The 19,440-nt window shown below is 40.6% G+C and overlaps 1 protein-coding gene across 1 annotated transcript in view; it reads right to left on the reverse strand.

Moving 5' to 3' along the window:
- The window catches only part of FSIP1 (fibrous sheath interacting protein 1), a 219,793-nt gene that overhangs the window by 131,398 nt on the left and 68,955 nt on the right, over positions 1 to 19,440 (reverse strand). The window contains exon 9 of the mRNA XM_049785005.1: positions 12,640 to 12,780. Within this exon, the coding sequence (XP_049640962.1) occupies positions 12,640 to 12,780 (141 nt within the window). The remainder of the gene's footprint in view (positions 1 to 12,639; positions 12,781 to 19,440) is intronic.

Raw genomic sequence — 19,440 nt, forward strand, 5'->3', positions numbered from 1 at the left:
ATAAAAATAGTAGACTTCAATTGATGAAAAAAATGAATACAAATAACTAAAAAGAGACAATAAAGACCTAAAAAGTTTGATCAATGCATTTAAAATGATTGGAACTGCAGAAAGCTTTCCCTAACAATACTGAACAAAACATCTTTGAAAATATTTAGAAGAGTCAATGAAATGAGATCAATTTTATGATTCTTCTTGTAAAAATTAAATTTTAATTTTGTTAATTTGTAAAAGCTAGATTAAGTAGCTTTATTTAAGATATTTCACCTGTCCCTGTAATTTATAAGATGTTCTTCATTTTTTAACCTCTTTAGTCTTAACACAACCATGAAACTACTTCAAATAGACTAAACATAAATTATTGTTATTGTTTAAATTATTCAAAAAGTTCACTATATAGTTAAAAATGAAAATAAAATAATAAAATTGTATCCGTTATGACCTTCCACCTAATAATAAATTGAATAGAAAATAGCAAAGCTAAGCTATTAATTCTATATTCTGTTTCCCTTCAGGTTTTTCTGGAATATATACACAAAACCCAAATGCCTGTAGACAGATGATTAAATAAATAAGCTGTGGTATATATACTTAGTGGAATACTAAAAAGAAAAAAATATCATTTGGATCAAAATAGATGGAACTTGAGGTCATTGTGCTAGGTGAATTAAGGAGTGACAGACTTATACACTAAATATTTTCATTCATATGTGAAATATAAGTGACTAAATCAAACTGCAGAAAAACAACAAAACAAATTCTGAGACTTGGTAAAACACAAGGTGGCAATGAAATGAAGGAAAATGAAAGGAAGGGCAGTGGGTGGCAGAAATGGGTAAAGGCTGTTTTCCACAATTGCAAGACCCTGGAGGTATGGTGCTGAGTGTAGCAAATCCTACACATTTTAGAGATGCTAAACTACACCTCTACAACTGAAAGAATTGAAAGGCTGTAAGTGTTTTTACATTATTAAAATATGACAATAAAAACATGAAACAAGTTGTAGGGGTATGATTTAAAAAAAAACCTTCTATAGACAGCATTTTTTTTAAATTAAAAGCAATCATAAAAAATGACAGGGCTGGAGAGATAGCATGAAGATGAGGCATTTGACGGTGGTTCGAATCTCAGCATTCCATATGGTCCCCCAAGCCTGCCAGGAGCTATTTCTGAGTGTAGAGCCAGGAGTAACCCCTGAGCACTGCCAGGTATGACCTCCCCCCCAAAAAAAAAAAACATAAAAAACTAAAAATGACACAACAGAAAAGAATAAATGTTTGCAGCATAGAACAAAGTCAGAAATTAGAAGAACTGACTTAGGGACTGTTGCCTGCCTTGAATTAGGAGGTGTGGGCTAAAATGCAATAAGATTAAAAAAAAAAAAAAGACCACACTGGGGCCATACTACAGTGAGTAGGGCAATTATATTGCATGGGGCTTGCCTATATTCAATCTCTGGCTTCCCATATGGTCCCCTGAGTACTACCAGGAATAATTCCAGAGTGCAGAGCCAGGAGTAAGCCCTGAGCATTGCCAAAGGTGGTCCAAAAAAAAGGAATTCCAGAAATTTTATTTACTATATCTAGTTTGCATGTTCCATCACTGTATCACACCAACTGGCCACAAGCTACTTTAAACATTTTGAGAAGTAAGCAGCCCTATAAACTAGGATCTACCACATGCAAGGCAAGCACCTTACCTACAGTGTTCTCTCTTCAGCACTCCTTGATCCTTGTAAAACCTTTTTACTTCATTCACCATATCAACAGACTCAAGGAGAAACCACTCTTCTAAAAATCAAAGTAGGTCTCCTCAAAATGTAATTGCCCTGAATGTCCCACTAACAGTCAACAACAATGACTATAATGGGAAACACAGTGCGAGCATGTCCGTTGGTCCTTTATATCTGCCATCTGATACCCATTAGGTGGCCCAAATTCTGAGTCTCTTAGCCTATACTGATCTCCAAGGCTGGCTACAAGAAGAGTAGTTCAAGGATAGTGTGGGGAAAGGAATCTTAAGTATGGTTGGTGCTCTCTTGTGGCTCTGAGATCAGAGGTTCATCAAAGCACACCATTGATGCATACTATGAAGAAGCATATAAAATGGAATATAAAGAGAAAAGAGGGCCACAATAGCCCAGCAGTAGGGTGTTTGCCTTGTACTCCGTCAACATTGGACGGAGGCTGGTTCGATTCCCAGCATTCCATATGATCCCCTGAGCTTGTCAGGAGAAATTTCTGTGTATAGAGCCAGGAGTAACCCCTAAGTGCCACCAGATGTGACCCAAAAACCAAAAATAAAATAAGGAAATAATTCCTAGGATACAAAAGCCACCTATAGAATGGGAGAAGCTATTCACCCAATACCCATCAGATAAGGGGTTAATATCTAAGATATACAAGTTACTGACAGAACTTAACAAGAAAAAAAAATCTAGCACAATCAAAATATGGGAGAAAAGTGAACAATTTCTCAAGAAAGAAATACAAATGGCCAAAAGACACATGAAAAAATTCTCCACATCACTAATCATTGGAGAGATGCATGTGTCTCACGCCACAGAGATCGGCGCACATCACAAAGAACAAGAACAAGCAGTGCTGGCAGGGATGTGGACAGAAAGGAACTCTTTCTTATTCACTGCTGGTGGGAATGCCGTCTAGTACAACCTTTATGGAAAGCGATATGGAGATTCCTCCAAAAACTAGAAATTGAGCTCCCATATAATCCAACTATACCACTCCTAGGGATATACCATAGCAACACAAAAATACAATACAAAAATCCCTTCCTCACACATATATTCATTGCCATGCTATTTACAATAGCCAGACTCTGGAAACAACCAAGACGCCCTTCAACAAATGAATGGCTAAAGAAACTGTGGTACATATATATAATGGAATATTAACAGCCGTCAGGAGAGATGAAGTCATGAAATTTTCCTATACATGGATGTACATGGAATCTACTATGCTGAGTGAAATAAGTTCAGAGGGAGAGAGATACACACAGAATAGTTTCACTCATGGGTTTTAAGAAAAATAAAAGACATTTTTGCAATAATTCCCAGATACAAAAGAGAGGAGGGCTGGAAGGTCCAGCTCATGACATGAAGCTCACCACAAAGAGTGATAAGTGCAGTTAAAGAAATAACTACATTGAGAACTATCATAACAATGTGAATGAATGAGGAAAAAAAGAAAGCCTGTCTCGAGTACAGGTGGGGATGGAGTGGGAAAGAGGGAGATTTGAGACACTGGTTGTTAGAATATTGCACTGGTGAAGGGGGGTGTCTTTTACATGACTGAAACCCAACTAATCATGTTGGTAATCAAAGTGTTTAAATAAAGATATTTTAAAAATTTTTTAAAAATAAAGAGAAGAGACTGGCCAGATTGTTAGTGGTTAGGCAGGAAATGACAAATGCTGAAAGGTAAAACAGGAGGAACCAAAACAAGAAAGAAATGAGAAGAAAAGAGGGAAGTTTTGTTTGGGGGCCACACTTGGTTGTACTCAGAGCTTATTTCTGATTCTGAACTCAGAGATTATCCCAGTGGGACTCAGAGGAGCATATGACGTGCCAGGGATCAAAACTAGGTCAGCCACATGCATGTGAGTGCCTTGCCCACTGTCCTAGCTCTCTGGCCCTGAAGTGATTTTTAAAGTTACAGGGAACTGGCAACACATTAGACATTCACACTTAATAAAGACTCAAAAACACCAAGCTGACAGAATTTAGAAGACAGTACTGGGCACTGCTGATAGTTAGTACAAAGCCAGTCCTGAGAGAGAACACCAAGGGAGAATAGCAAGCATAGATTTGCCATGTTTGATTTTCAGTGTAATCAATCCAGTTGGACACATCCTATAGGTGTTGGGGACTGTTTGGAATAATTAAAAAGCCCTCTCACTAATCAAAATGGAGTCTCTGAAAGTCTTAGCCAAAGTGCTTATAAGCTGCTTGCAAGTAGATGTGGCCTTTTTGCCCTTGGACCCAAAGAAATAGAAACAGCCTAGAGCTAGGGAGTCACTAGGCTCCAAGATGTCCTTGTAAAGACAGGGGTCAAAAGGCCCAAGCTGAGATTAGATTTTGTATTTTGTTGCTCAAAGATAATGTGAATCTCTTGACTGATGATAATCTTATTAACCTTGGAAAATCAAGATGTTCCCGTGGAAAGTTACAGCAATTCCTACTGTGCCTCGCCCCTACTCTGTTTTGCATTGTCTATAAAAGGTCTATTTCTCCCTTTATTAAATGGACTCCTGATCGGAACCCTTCGTCTCGAGTCTCTTTTTTCCAGTCCCTCTTCTATTTCAGGCTGGATTCCTCTTCGAGAACTGTGAATTACTGATGTGGTCCCCAGCTTTACCCCGCTGGTCAGGGTCCCTGGTGGACCACATATAGGTAACTGGAAAATCATAATTGTTAATAAGCATTTCCAGTAGGTTTAGAATGCAAACCAGTTCACAATTCTGTTGATTAAAGATCTTTCTCTCATCACCCCAGAGGCAGGCAGGGGAGGGAGTCATGAGGGTGGGAGCAAAAATTGGGACATCAGTGGTGGGAAAAGTAAACTGGTAAAGGGTGGTGAACGGTCTATGATAAGAACTCAATTACGAACAATTTTATAGTCACGGTGCTTAAATAAAGTAATTATAAATAAATTTCTTTCATCAGTAAATATATACTTAAATCACAAGAAATTCAAACATAAAATGGCTCAAAGAATTTAGAATGTATCACAATAAGTTGAATATCACATACTACAAATTATTAACAAAGAATGGGATTGTTTTTTATAATTAAATAATTTCTTTGTTTAAACACCGTGATTACAAACATAATTGTAGTTGGGTTTCAGTCATAACAAGAACACCCCCCTTCACCCATCAACCTTCTCATCACCAATGCCCCCACCTCTTCCCTACCCCACCATTCACCTGTATTCAAAACAGGCTTTCTACATTCCTCATTCACTGACATTATTATTATAGTTCTCAGCATAGTTATTTCTCTAACTGCACTCACCACTCTTTATGGTGAGCTTCATATATCATCTCTGGGAATTATTTCAGTGTCTTTAACTTTTATTAAAACCATAGATGAATGAGACTGTTCTATGTCTCTCTCTTCCTCTGACTAATTTCACTCAGCATAATAGATTCCATGTGAATCATATATAGAAAAATTTCATGACTTCATCTCTCCTTATAGCTGTGTAAATTCCATTGTGTATATGTACCACAGTTTCTTTAGCCATTCATCTGTTGAAGGGCATCTTGGTAGTTTCCAGAGTCTGGCTATTGTAAATAGAGTTGCAATGAATATAGGTATGAGAAAGGGATTTTCATATTTTTGTGTTCCTAGGTTATATCCCTAGGAGTGGTATAGCTGGATCATATGGGAGCTCAATTTCCAGTTTTTCAAGGAATCTCCATATATTTTTCCATAAGGGCTAGACTAGACAGCATTCCCACCAGCAGTGAATGAGAGTTCCTTTCTCTTCCCAACCCCGCCAGCACTGATTTTCTTGTTCTTTGTGATGTGTGCCAGTATCTGTGGTGTGAGATGGTACCTCATAGTTGTTTTTATTTGCATCTCCCTGATAATTACTTATCTGAGTATTTTCTGAATACTCTAGTCTATTCCACTGATCTGAGGGTCTGTCTTTATCCCAATACCATGCTGTTTTAGTGACTTTTGCTTTGTAATACAATTTAAAGTTGGGAAAAGTGATGTCTCCCATATTCCTTTTCCCAAGGGGTGCTCTAGCTAAAGAACAGGATTCTTAACAAAAATTCCAATATGCAGAGCTGATTTTATGGGAAACTACCATCATCTTTCATGTTTCACAGAATATCAGGCATACAGACCCATTATTTTGATCTGCAGCTAGTAATTAAAAGATTTGTCATACCACATAAGTTGAGAACACTACTTTCTATTCTAAGACCATTTTCTTGGCTTTTACTTACATGTATGTTTGTTTGGAGAACAATGTTGCTCAGGACTTACTTGTACTCATTGTTGAGGGATCATTCCTGGAAGGGGTTGGAGGACCATATGGGGTGGACTGAACCATATAGATTGAACCTAAGTTAATCACATGCAAGGAAAGCACCTTAACTGTCATAGTATCTTTCCAGCTCCCTCACTTTTGGGGGGGCCACACCCAGTGATTCTCAGAGGTTACTCATGGCTATGCACTCAGAAACCACTCCTGGCTTGAAGGATCATATGCTGGAAATTGAACCCAGGTCTGTCCTGGGTCAGTCGCATGCAAGGCAAATGCCCTATCACTGTGCTATCACTATGGCCCCGTCCCTCACTCTTTTTTTTTAATTTTTTTATTATAAGAATTTATTCAAGAAAGGCAACCAACTTCCCTGTGGACTCATGCTACACGGCCCTCCCTACCAAATCCCCCTACCGTGGACTGTTACTTGAAACCGGACTTAGCTCTAAAAGTATCCCCAATGCAAGAACTCTTACAAGACCTCCCTGCCACAAATCCTTTGCCAATCTCAAGAAGGTCAGGGGGAGTGATGGAAAGGTGCCTGGGAACCCACACACCACAAGAAAATCCCAAAAGACAATGGGGAAACCTATACTTCCAACATAAGTATAAGACCGGTATTGCACCACCTCTTTACCTGCTTTTCCCCAAAAGTAAGGTAGTCTCATGCATCAGTTGGTTCCTTTAATTATTGTTAATTCTTTTTTTTAAATGTTTGTTCTACATATACATATGTGAGCACGTATACTTTTTTTTTTTCTATTTTTACCTTGTTTGGATGTCTGACCTGTTTCTGTTTTCTTCTCTGTCCACCCCCAAATGCACCGACAATATAAAGTAGCACCATTTCTCCCTGAAAAGGCACACTAAAAAAAGGGGAAATCTTACATATTAAAAAGAGCTCTTCGGGCCTGGAGAGATAGCACAGCACAGTGGTGTTTGCCTTGCAAGCAGCTGATCCAGGACCAAAGGTGGTTGGTTCGAATCCCGGTGTCCCATATGGTCCCCTGTTCCTGCCAGGAGTTATTTCTGAGCAGACAGCCAGGAATAACCCCTAAGTACTGCCGGGTGTGGCCCAAAAACAAACAAACAAAAAAAGAGCTCTTATCTACTAGAGATAAGAACTCATACTTGTTTACAATACAGGGATATCTCCCACCTTGAAAATATGTCACGAGGACCCAACTTAGACCTCAGGTGATTAGACACCATCCATCCAGCCTTGAACCCTGGATCCCAGACATAGAATAGACACAGTTCTTCAGAACAGCTACAGGAAACAAGCCCCATCCAGGACATCCTTAATACCGCTGGGCCACCAACAAGTGCCAGCTCTAATCTGATATCCTGACAACAAAGAAAATGGGAACAAATTGACCTAAGAACAGGTTATCCTACCTCACCAGCTAACGATAAGACAAAATCAGAAGACTTGTCACCCTTTGGTCAGTCCAAAAGCCAAGATCGCGATTTACAGATGACTGGCTATCTTGAGACAAATAAAAAAGCCCTAGTCTAGGGTTTGAACTATGACCCGCACAACAACCATGATCCCCAGTTCCAAAGGTCCGGCAGAGACAATTGCAACGGAATGGGGCTTCTGGAAACACAATGAAAGACGCTATCCTAGGTGCCATCCTAGGATCAGAGCAAAGACCAAGACCACCAACCACAGAAGATGGATTAAAATGACACTGAGGGAACAGAACTTCTAGAACCACAAAGAAAGACTTCATCATAAGTCCCACTCCTGGACCTGTGCAGATACTGAGATCTCTAGATACAGAGGTCTTATTTCATCACCCAGGACGGAGCAGAAGTTTTCCAAACACCACGAAAGCACCACCAGTAGAGTAAATGAACCTGAACAAAGTCTATAGTTAATCCCGTGACAATATACCCCAAGAGTGGAGAAACCCCATAGAACTTATACCAAGTGAATTCCTTTTCGAATGACCCCAATATTTACTGTGCCAGTGCAGGAGGGGAAAAAAAAGGCAAAAAGCACAAAACATTTTTTTTATTTTTTATATATTATATATTATTTTTTCTTCATTTATCATTATTATTTTTTTATTTACCTATCTACTTTTTGTTGATTTCTTTGTTTTGGTGTGGTTATTGAAGTTGTTGTCCCCATTTATATTTATGTTTTTTCCTTCTTTTCTTTTCTTTCTTTAGGTGCTCTGCCATGTTTTTTAACTCAAGACCATGGCTTTTTTTGTGATGCCTATCATTATCACTGGAGTGCTCACTGGATATTTGACACTTCTTTTTGTACTGTTGGGGTGTTTCACCTTCTTTTTCTCCTTCGTCTCTCAAACCGACGATGAGAGCCTCCAGAAGGATTCCGCCCATTTTCGGCATATTAGACTTTTACCCCAGTTTATTGCTTTTCTCTTCTTCAAATAAAACCACATAACTTGAACTCTGTAGTCCTTCCTCCCAGTTAGAGGGGGAAATAAGGGAGGCACCAAGACCAAGACTACTAAGTAGTAAGCTAGGTACAGATGGGACCACATATTCTCGCAGCCCCGGGGGTGAAGGAGGATGATATGGGAGGTAGGAAGAACACGGAGGTGTAGGGAGGACAAATCGGTGATGGGAACCCCCCTGATTTTATGTAAATATGTACCTATAATATTATTGTCAACAATATGTAAGCCACTACGATCAAAATAAAAATTATATTAAAAAATAGAATTTATTCAAGAGACAAAAATTGATTAACATATTGAGGTAAACCGACATGACATTCCCACAAAAAAACTGACATGACATAATATAGTAACATAACATAACATATAATTAATATAATATAATAATACATGTAAGTCAAAGAACATTTCTAAATAAAACACAATTTTTTTATCATAATGACTTACATATCTTTCACAGTAGTATTTTAGGTACATATTAACATTGAATCAGGGGAATATCCATCACCCCGAGTGTTGACCTCCCTTCATCCCTGTTCCCAAGCATATATCCCTTTCTCCCTCCTTTATCCCCCAGAATGCTAGTTTAACTAAAAGCATATATGTTAACACTAATATAAACCATATTTTTGCAGTTCCAGATATTTTTACTAGTGGTTTCTTAAAGGTTTAGAGTCAAAGGAGCACTGTAAAAGCAATGTTAGAGTGGCAATTATCATTTGCATGGGCCCACCAAAACATGGGGGTCATGGAAAGGAAAAACTTTGGCCTAAGTACAAGGAGACCCTACCCCTGAAGTTGCCTGACATAAGACCATTTCTAGGCTCCAGGCAAACTAGTTTGTCCAATCCAGGTCATTGTCTCTAGTGCCATACAGTTATATTTTTCACAGTCTCTGTTGTTGGTATCCTGTTTCTGTATTGAAGGTCCTGGAATCTGTATATCCTACATTGAAGTCAGGATGGTGCAGAGGGGCGTCTAATTTCAACTCAGAATTAAAGGGCAATGCAGAAAGCCCTGTCCAGTATGCAGGTCGCTGTTGTTGTTTAAATCTTCTCAGTGTAAATCTTCTCTTTTGAGTAAATCGATGTCAGAGCAGCAGTAGGGTCTTCCCTGGTAGAGAATTGCTTCCAGGTGATGTCATAGACAACTTTGGATGTTTTGTAGATGGCTTCACTGGTTCAGGGGTGACTAGAAAATGCCCAAACCTCTGAGGCCTGTGCCAGGTCATCATGTCAATGTTTAGGGCTTGTAAGGTTCCATTGCACCACTATATCTGTGTGTTCCTAACTCTATGAGATAAGAACTTATTTGTATGTATAGTTTTTTCCATTTTAATGTGCCCATGCAAACAAGGAATAATGCCACCTGGCATTATCAGTGCATAAGGGAACCGCTGGAACAAGTTCAACAATCCCTGTGACCTGGTTCAAACATAAGCATTAAACTGAGGAACTCTTTCACCAACATTCCTTATTGAACAGTTCACAAAGAGAAAAAAAGATAAAAAGTGGGGAAAATAAACAATCTAACTTAAGACAGTGGACACAATTGTCACCGTTTAAGAAAATTTGTGTGTTCCCAACTCTATAAGAACGTGTTTGTATATAATTTCCCATTTTAATATGCCTATGCAAAGGGAGAACAGTATCACATGGCAAGATTGATGCCTATGGGGATGCTAGAACAAGTCCAACAATCCAATTGACTTGGTTCTTATATAAACGTTAAATGGAGGGACACTTCTACAAACTTCCTTATTTAACAAATAACAAAGGGAAGAAAAGATGGAGAGGGACTCTTTCACCAAAATACCTTGTTGAACAGTTCACAAAGAGGAGAAAAGATAAAAAATGGGGAAAATAAACTATCTAGCTTAAGACAGTGTACTCAATTGTCACCGTTTATAGGAACTAATCAGAAACCTAGTATGGTAGCAACCACAGTTACACAATAAAAGAAGGAAGAGGCCAGGAGGCCGTTGAGAGTAAACAAGTAGGTAAAGAGTACTGGCCTCTTCCCAGCCTGAGAGTCCATCCTCTCATTTTTATTTTGAAAATATGTGGTACCCCCACCCGAAATGGTCTCTTCCCAAACAAAAAGTCCATCCTCCCATTTTATTTTAAATATATATATGGTACGCCCCCACGTGGTTTTTGAAATGGAGACCAATGAGAAAAAAAAAATACCAGTGAATATCACGACGTGATGTCCCGACATACACCAGTGCTGCGTCGGCCCACCATCCACCCCACGTGTCCCCCCCTTAGTGTCGGGAGAGAAAGGGGGAAAGCCTGAGGACCACAATAGAGTCCACCTGGGCGGCAACCAGGGAAGACCTGGAGTAGGGGAGGAAATAGGGGAACAGCTGGAGGCCTGCCAAGCTTCCCAGCACCCCCCAAGCTAGGGAAAATGCCTGCGGTCTGGGGTGTCCCCTAACCCCATACCTGGGAAGAGCCAGCCTCCCCCTCACCTCACTCTTTTTTTTTTTTTTTTTTTTTTGGTTTTTGGGCCACACCCGGTAACGCTCAGGGGTTCCTCCTGGCTATGCGCTCAGAAGTCGCTCCTGGCTTGGGGGACCATATGGGACGCCGGGGGATCGAACCACGATCCGTCCTAGGCTAGCGCAGGCAAGGCAGGCACCTTACCTCTAGCGCCACCGCCCGCCCCCCCCCCCTCACTCTTTTAATGATAAATTCTCATGTCAGTTTTCTTGACTGATTCAACACATGAAAAATGTCACCCTTTGATCTGTGCAAAAGCCGATCGCTATATACAAATGACCAGTTGTTACAACCAGGACTGGACAGTATGCATCCAGGGACCAACAACAACAATAACAGTAGCAAAAAAAAAACTCTAGCCTACGATCTGTTCAATAAACAAGAGCTCCAATTCCAGAGGTCTGACTGAGACCATCGCAACTGAACGGTCTTCCGGAAACATAACGAAAGACTTTATCCCAGGCTCCATCCTAGGAGCAACATAATGACCAAGACCACCAACTACAGAAGATGGATTAAAATTACACTGAAGAAGCTGAACTGCTAGAACCACAAAGAAAGCCTTCATCATAAGCTCCATTCCTTGAGCTGCACAGTCACCAAGATCTCTAGATACAGAGGTCTGATTTTACCATCCATGACGAAGCAGAAGTCTTCCATACATCACAAAAGCGCCGAGGGGAGAGTAAATGATCATGCAAGGAGTCTATAGTAAATCCCATGACAGTATACTTCAGGGGTGGAGAAACCCTGTATCTCCTAGGCCAAGGGAATTCCCTCTATAATATCCCCAATAGTTACTGTGCCTATGCAGGGGGAAAGAGGAAAGAAAAAAAAAAGCATAATCATTTTTCCACATATTTATTTATCAATTGATTGATTTTTTGACGTCTTTATTTTGGTGTAGAGATTGAAGTTGATGTCTCCAATATTATTTTATTTCACTTTATTTTATCTTATCTTTCTCTTTGTTTTTGCACTCCAGCATGATTTGATTTCAGAACCGAGACTATTTTGTGGTGGTTGTTTTTATTGCTGTAGTGCTCACTGGATATTTAATTTGATATTTCTTTCTGTATTGTTGTGGTGTTTCAATTACATTTTTCACATCCTCTCTCAAACTGATGTTGAAAGCCTCTAGAAGGACTCCACCCATTTTCAGCATATTTGACTTCTTTTTTTTTTCTTATTTTTACCCCAATCTATTGCTTTTCTTTCCTTCAAACAAAACCACATAACTCGATTTATCTAGCTCCGCCTCTTAAATAGAGGGGGAAACAAGGGAGGGTACCAGGACCAAACAGATATATGATCACTAATAGTAAGCTAGACAAGGAGGGGACCACCTACTCTAGCAGCCCAGGGGGTGATGGTGGGATATATGGTTGCAGGAAGGGAACAGGATTGGGGGGAGGACAAATTTGGTGATGGGTATTCCCCTGATTCAATGTTAATATGTACCTAAAATACTACTGTGAAAGATATGTAAGCCATTATGATCAAAATAAAAATTAAAAAAATAATAATAATAATGGAGACTAACATATTTTAGTACATTATAAACATTCTGTGTGTGTGATGTCGCCCCGGACTTCACTGAGTCAAGCTAAGTATTCTACTGCTAATCTGCATCCCCTCCCCTAAGCAATTAAATGTGAAATGAAAAAAGTTTACCATGTTCTCCTTCATCTTTCTCAGCTTTTCATCAATCTCTCTCAGACGCTGCTGCTGATCCCGTTCCTCCCTGGCATCTCGAAGGACCTTTTCTCCTGGAGTTATTTCCATTTTTCTGCCATCATCACTAAGGCCAGGATGCTAATTTAACAAATAAAAAAAGGCATGTAAAGACTGAGACTTGAAGGCCAACATTACCTCTCCATCTTTGTTTTTTTTTTGTTTTGTTTTGGTTTGGTTTGGTTTGGTTTGGGTTGGGTTGGTTTTTTGGGCCACACCTGGCAGTACTCAGGGGCTACCCCTCACTCTACGCTCAGAAATTGCTCCTGGCAGGCTCGGGGGACCATATGAAATGCCAGGATTCGAACCACCATCGTTCTGCATGCAAGGCAAACACCTTAACTCCATGCCATCTCTCTGGCCCCTGTGTACTTTTTTTTAACATTGTTATTTTTTTAATAATTTTTATTTCGATCAAAATGGATTACAAATCATTCACAGTAATATTTTAGGTACAAAGTGACATTGAATCAGGGGCATTCCCACCACCAATGTTGTCCTTCTTCTACCCTTCTTCCAAGCATGCATCCCATATGCCCCTCCTTTGCCCCCCAGGCTGCTAGTATAAGTGGTCCCCCTGTGTCTAGCTTGTTGTAGATTGGGTACTGAATTCTGTTGTCATTAGCTTTAGATTTGGTACCTACGTCTGATTATTTTTTATTTCTACTCAATGTCCATATGTCTGTTTGGTCTTGGTACCCTCCATTAAAAAAAGCTAAACAAAATAGTGCCTCTAAGTTTGCAGTGATTTGCTCAGAAGATCATGTGGTGCAGGGATCACACTTAATACTACTTGAACTACTCTGGCTACCACTAGAGTGTTTTGATCATGACACTGCCTCTTTTTGGTTGTGAGTTATTCTGTAAAGGTTTCTTTCAAATGTATAGTGCATGAGTCTGTAATTTTTCAGTTAAAGTAAAGCTACATAACTTATTTGCTAAGTCACCATCTCTCATAAAATCACTCAAATCACTCAAATATTTGAAGGAGACTGTGTGATGAGAGCAAGAGGTCACCTCATGTCAAAAATCACCCAGTGGGGAGAGGAAGGCTGCAGCTGGACCCAGAAGATCCCACATGCCAGGATTACTGCTCCTCTTCTACTGGCATGGCTGGGAATCTGGACAGACAGCTGGCCAAAGGCCTCCAGGACTGACCAGTTAGTCCAGGAGACCGAGAGCCCCCCACACCAGGCTGGCTTTCAAGGCCAACTCTGGCATCTGAGCTCTGGGGGGATGGGGAGGAGGCAAACTCCTCCCCCTTGCTTTTTCATACTGGAGAGGGAGGCTGCAGCTGGACCCAGAACATCCCACATGCTAGAATTCCTGCTCCTCTCCTACGGGTATGGCTGGGAATCTGGCAGACAGCTGGCCAATGGCCTCCTGGGCTGACCACTTAGTCCAGGAGACCGAGACCCCCCCATGCCAGACTGGTCTTCAGGCCCAGGTCTGGCAACTGGGCTCTGGGGGGAGGCGGAGGGGGAAAAGGGAAAGTCCTCCAGTATTCATACTGGACCCCCTGCAGCGGTCTTACTAATACTCATTTTCATAACCGCGCAGGCAATTTAAGCATTATCTAAAAATGTTCTTTATTCTAGACGGTTCCTAGGAAAGGAAACAGAATGCCAAAGATTTGGATGATAACACTCAAATAGATCTTTAAAGTCAGTCTTTATGTGGACATGACTTTCCGTACTGACACCAAGCCAAAATCACAAACAATTCATATATATGTATTGTATATAGCCCCTGTCATGTATTGCCTCTCCTCTACCCCTGTATCTCTTTTATCCCCTCAGCTCCCAATCCTGATCTGTTATCTTCCCCTAATTTAACCCTCTTTACCCTCAATTCCTAACTCGGTAGGCACCAAGATTGACCTCCTGCCCCAGCAGACCACCTTCCAGCTCCTCAGTGAAAGACACCCTCTGGGTCCCAGTCATGCCTCGGCAAAGAACTACAACCAGCACGCCTGCTGACTCAAGCTTGATGACCCCTCTTAACCCCCACCAAATCGTGGACTATTGCACAATACAGGAATCAGCCTCAGCAAAACCCCCAGCTCAAAGACACTATATGGTCTCCTAATGCAGCAAAGCATCTCTCAAACTCAATTCCAAGGCCTGTGAATTGAAAAGTACCTTGGCTTTTACTCCCCACAAGAATATATCAAAAGACCTAACTGAGAGTCCTATATTGCCTATGGAAGCTCAATACCTGTATAACAATATCTAAGTTGTGTATTCCTAAATATACTGGTAGCCTCCTCCACCACTTGTTTTATTCGAATACCTTTTCTTTTTAACAGTTTTATTTATTTGTTCTATTTTAATATATACAGTTTTTCTCTATCCTTACCATTTTTGGTGCTGCTTGGTACAAAAGCCTTGACTGGGATAAAAAGCTCAGAACAAAACCAGACGACAGAGACTGTGTGTGCAGCCTGTCATCCTTACCCAGAATAGCACCAGCAACACAGTATGACACCATACGTTTTTGTATGGGCACAGTAAAAAAGGGGGAAACCATAGACACAGAAACAAGATCTTATCTTCTAGGGATAAGAACTCACTTTTTATAGCAGAAGGGTGCCTCCCATCCTAAACATGTGTCAGGTGGATACAACGCAGTCCCCAGGAGATTGGACAGTGTTAGTCCAATCCCAAACCCCAGATCCCCAACGTAGAAATGATACAGCTCCAGGAAACACCACCAGAAACTAAGCTCATTGGGAAATTTATAACACTGCTCTGGCACCAACTTGTGCCAGTTTTGATATGACTACGAGGAAAGGGAAAACTTGACCTAAGGACCAGGCTGTCCTATCACATCACCTAACACTAAATGGAAATCAGAAGAGATATCGCCTTTAAACTGTGAAAAATTAAGAGCACCAACAACATAAAACTGGACATTGACAACTGTGACTGAACAGAACCTGCCTTGGGACTAATAAGGAAAAACCCTACCCTAGGCTACAGCCCAGGACACAATAAAGGCAACAACAACAACAGCATGATGTCTTATTGCAGAGGTCCAACTTGGACAAACAGAGACTGAGCAAGAAACCTTTGGATCCCATAATATCCTTAGGCTTCGGCTTAGGAACTGAACGAAAACAGGGAGCAAGTGTTACAGAAGACTGAACACAACAACAACGATGGATATCTTTTTTCTTCCTTTTTCTTTTTTTTCTCTCTCTTTTTCTTTCTTTTTTTGGTAGTTTTCACCACATTTTTTCTCCTTTTTTTCTTTTATTCTTTTTTTTTTTTTTTTTTTTGGGCCACACCCGGTAACGCTCAGGGGTTACTCCTGGCTATACGCTCAGAAGTCGCTTCCTGGCTTGGGGGACCATATGGGACGCCGGGGGATCGAACCGCGGTCCGTCTCCTAGGCTAGCGCAGGTAAGGCAGGCACCTTACCTCCAGCGCCACCGCCCGGCCCCATCTCCTTTTTTTCTTATCCTTTTTATCTCCAGTGACAGTGGAATGGATGCTCAATTTAAAACAAGCTGTAAAGTGGAGATCAGTTGCACTAGCATCTGGGGGGTAAAGGAGGGAGATATGGGATGCATACTGGAAACAGGGGTGGAGGAGGACAGCACTGGTGGTGGGAATGCCCCTCCATATCAATGTCACTATGTACCATAAATGATGCAGTGAAAGATTTGTAATGCACTTTGGTCACAATAAAAATTTAAAAAAAATCACCCAGTGGGGGCCTGAGCGATGGTGCAGCAGTAGGGTGTTTGCCTGGCATGTAGGTGACCCAGGACAAAATGCAGTTCGTTCCCCAGCGTCCCCTATGGTCCCCCAAGCCAGGAGTGATTTCTGAGTGTATTGCCAGGAGTAACCCCTGAGAGTCACCAGATGTGGTCCAAAATAAAAAAAAAATCACTCAGTGGTATATTCAAAAAGCTTTGTTGTGCCAAGAGAGGTGTGATTCTTACAAAGCATTGTTTGGTTTGGTTTGGTTTGGTTTGGTTTGGTTTGGTTTGGTTTGGAGGCTATTTGGTTTGGTTTAGTTTGGTTTGGTTTTGGGACCATACCCTATGATCCTCGAGATTACTCCTGGCTCTATGCTCAAAGATCATTACTGGGAGGCTCGGGGGGCTACATGTGGTGCCAGAGATCAAACCTGAGTCACTCTTGTACAAGGCCAGCAGCACCCTACCCTCCTTACTATCTTCCAGCCCCTAAGTCTAACAAAGTTTTGTCTTCTTATGATTTATGGTAGGAATATATGTATAGTAGAGTCATTTAAGCAGATTCTAATAGCCATCCATTATCATTTCTATTGTCATGAATTATATGTCAATTATTTCACCCAGAAAATAAATATAATCCAGTTCGCCAAAGATCTCCACAGCATGTGCAGAATGTTAGAGGAGTCACGAAAAGAGAACTGTCTCCAAGGTCCATAAATATTTGTTGATTTAACTAATTGATGGCCAAAAGATTCTAAGTTCATTCTTAGAAAATTATCTGTGGTGTTGACTGAGCCAAGAAGGGCCTTTGATGTTAAGTAAATTCATTTACAAAAGCCAAATGTAGAGGAAATTACTCAGCTTCATAAATTATCTGATATGCAAATAAGAATCAGAAAAATATAAACCTACACAAACAATATCAGTTTGCTCTATATTTTTAGGCTAATACTGTCCTCTTCCATAATCTACTGCTGGTAACTGTCATCATAAATACCATTTGTCTAGCATTAAGAGTTGGGGGGAATCAACTAGATTTTTATCTTGTTGGAATACTGCCATAAAATGAAAGAAAGCTTGATTACACAAGAGACTGTACAAAGAAAAGAAATATAAATATAAACTTCAAAGCTATCTGTAAAGCAAAGGTGACAAGAGGAATGCTAAAGATTTAACTTAGAATGTTTGGCACAATGTAATTAGTGGTAACTTGAAGTACTTCTGATACTACTTAACTTCGAATAACTTCTGATTTACTACTTAACCCATAAACTCATGTTTTAGGTTTACTTGCAGAATCTTGGGAAATAAGTAGATGGTCAAAAAGACTTCTATGCCTGTGCCTAGCCTACATTTAAAAAAAAAAAGCTGTTTTCTCTCACGTTGATTTATTAGGAGTTCAGGTTTTTCTCCCCACTTCTGGGCTACCTACTCTGTATTAGGTTGCTTTGTAGCAATCTGAGCATCATTTTCTGCCCAAATCCAAAGACCTAGGAATCCAAAGACCTAGGGGTTACTCCTGACTAAGCACTCAGAACCGCGGTCCTTCCTTGACTAGCGCTTGCAAGCAGACACCTTACCTCTAGCGCCACCTCACTGGCCCCAAGATCTAGGAATTTTAAGCTGAGACTAGAATTCCTACAAATTCATCAAAACGCTTAACCCAGTCTCGGTTAAGTCCTTTGATGAGTCTTCTCAAACGTCTATTAAAAACAATTTCTGGGTCAATCCATCTGCCTGTCAACCAGTCCAGAAAATTCAGCACAAAACATTAGGAGACCAGGAAGGTGGGTAAGCAGCAGATCACTTGCCTCGTATGTGTGAGTCCCTAAATTCATTCCGAAGTACTGCAAAAGAAAAACAATAACGATCTCACTCTCGATCCTCCCCAAGCTAAGTTCCCTCTTTCTCTGCCCAAATAAATACCCCAGAAGAAAACCAAGTAAGGCACTTCCCTTTGGTGTAGATATGTAGATACTGTATCTACTGTATGAGAAGGAAAGTACAGACACTGAGGGTGCTCAAGAGGATTGAGGGAAGAATGGTCTAAAAGCACCACAGCTATACAGCTATTAAAAAAAAATGAAGTCACGAAATATGCTTACACATGGATGGATTTGGAGAGTATTATGCTGAGAGAAATGAGTCATGGGGAGAGGGACAGACATAGAAAATCTACTCATTTATGAAATATAAAAAAATAGATGATGATGTGGTACTAATATCCAGAGACAATAGAAAGAGAGCAGGAGGACCAACCCATGGTAGAAAGCTTGCCACAAATTGTGGAGCAGTATGGTTAGGGCGGAGAAGGGACCACTATGAAAATGGTAGTTGGAAATGATCACTCAGAACAATAACTGGGTGTTGGATGGAGATAAAGTGATACGCACTGGGCCCGGAGAGATAGCACAGCGGCGTTTGCCTTGCAAGCAGCCGATCCAAGGACCAAAGGTGGTTGGTTCGAATCCTGGTGTCCCATATGGTCCCCCGTGCCTGCCAGGAGCTATTTCTGAGCACACAGCCAGGAGTAACCCCTGAGCACTGCCGGGTGTGGCCCAAAAACCAAAAAAAAAAAAAAAAAAAAAGTGATACGCACTATTCTTTCCTCAGTCCTCATGAGCACCTTCAGTGTCTCTATTCCCCTGCTCATACAGTAGATGCAATCACTGTGCAGCTGTTAGGAAAACTAAAGTCATGAAATATATTTACACATGGAGTGATAGCACAGTGGTCAGGGTGTCTGCCTTACATGTAGCTGTTCTGGGTTTAATCCCTAGCATCCCATCTGGTTCCTGTACCTCGCAGTGTTGTGCCTGAATACAGAACAGGAGTAACCCATGTTGGATGTGGCCCAAACTCCCTCCCCCAAAAATTCAATGGAGATGTCACTATAGCAATCTCAGATTTCCTCAGAAAAAAGGCCAGCATGGAGAAAAATAAAACATAATTTAGTTATAAACTTTATTTTTATATTATTATTTTAATTTTATTCATTTATTTGTTTGGGGGCAAACCCAGTGGAGCTAAGGCTT

Source organism: Suncus etruscus, chromosome 12 (assembly GCF_024139225.1).
Source record: "Suncus etruscus isolate mSunEtr1 chromosome 12, mSunEtr1.pri.cur, whole genome shotgun sequence".
Classification (NCBI taxonomy): domain Eukaryota; kingdom Metazoa; phylum Chordata; class Mammalia; order Eulipotyphla; family Soricidae; genus Suncus; species Suncus etruscus.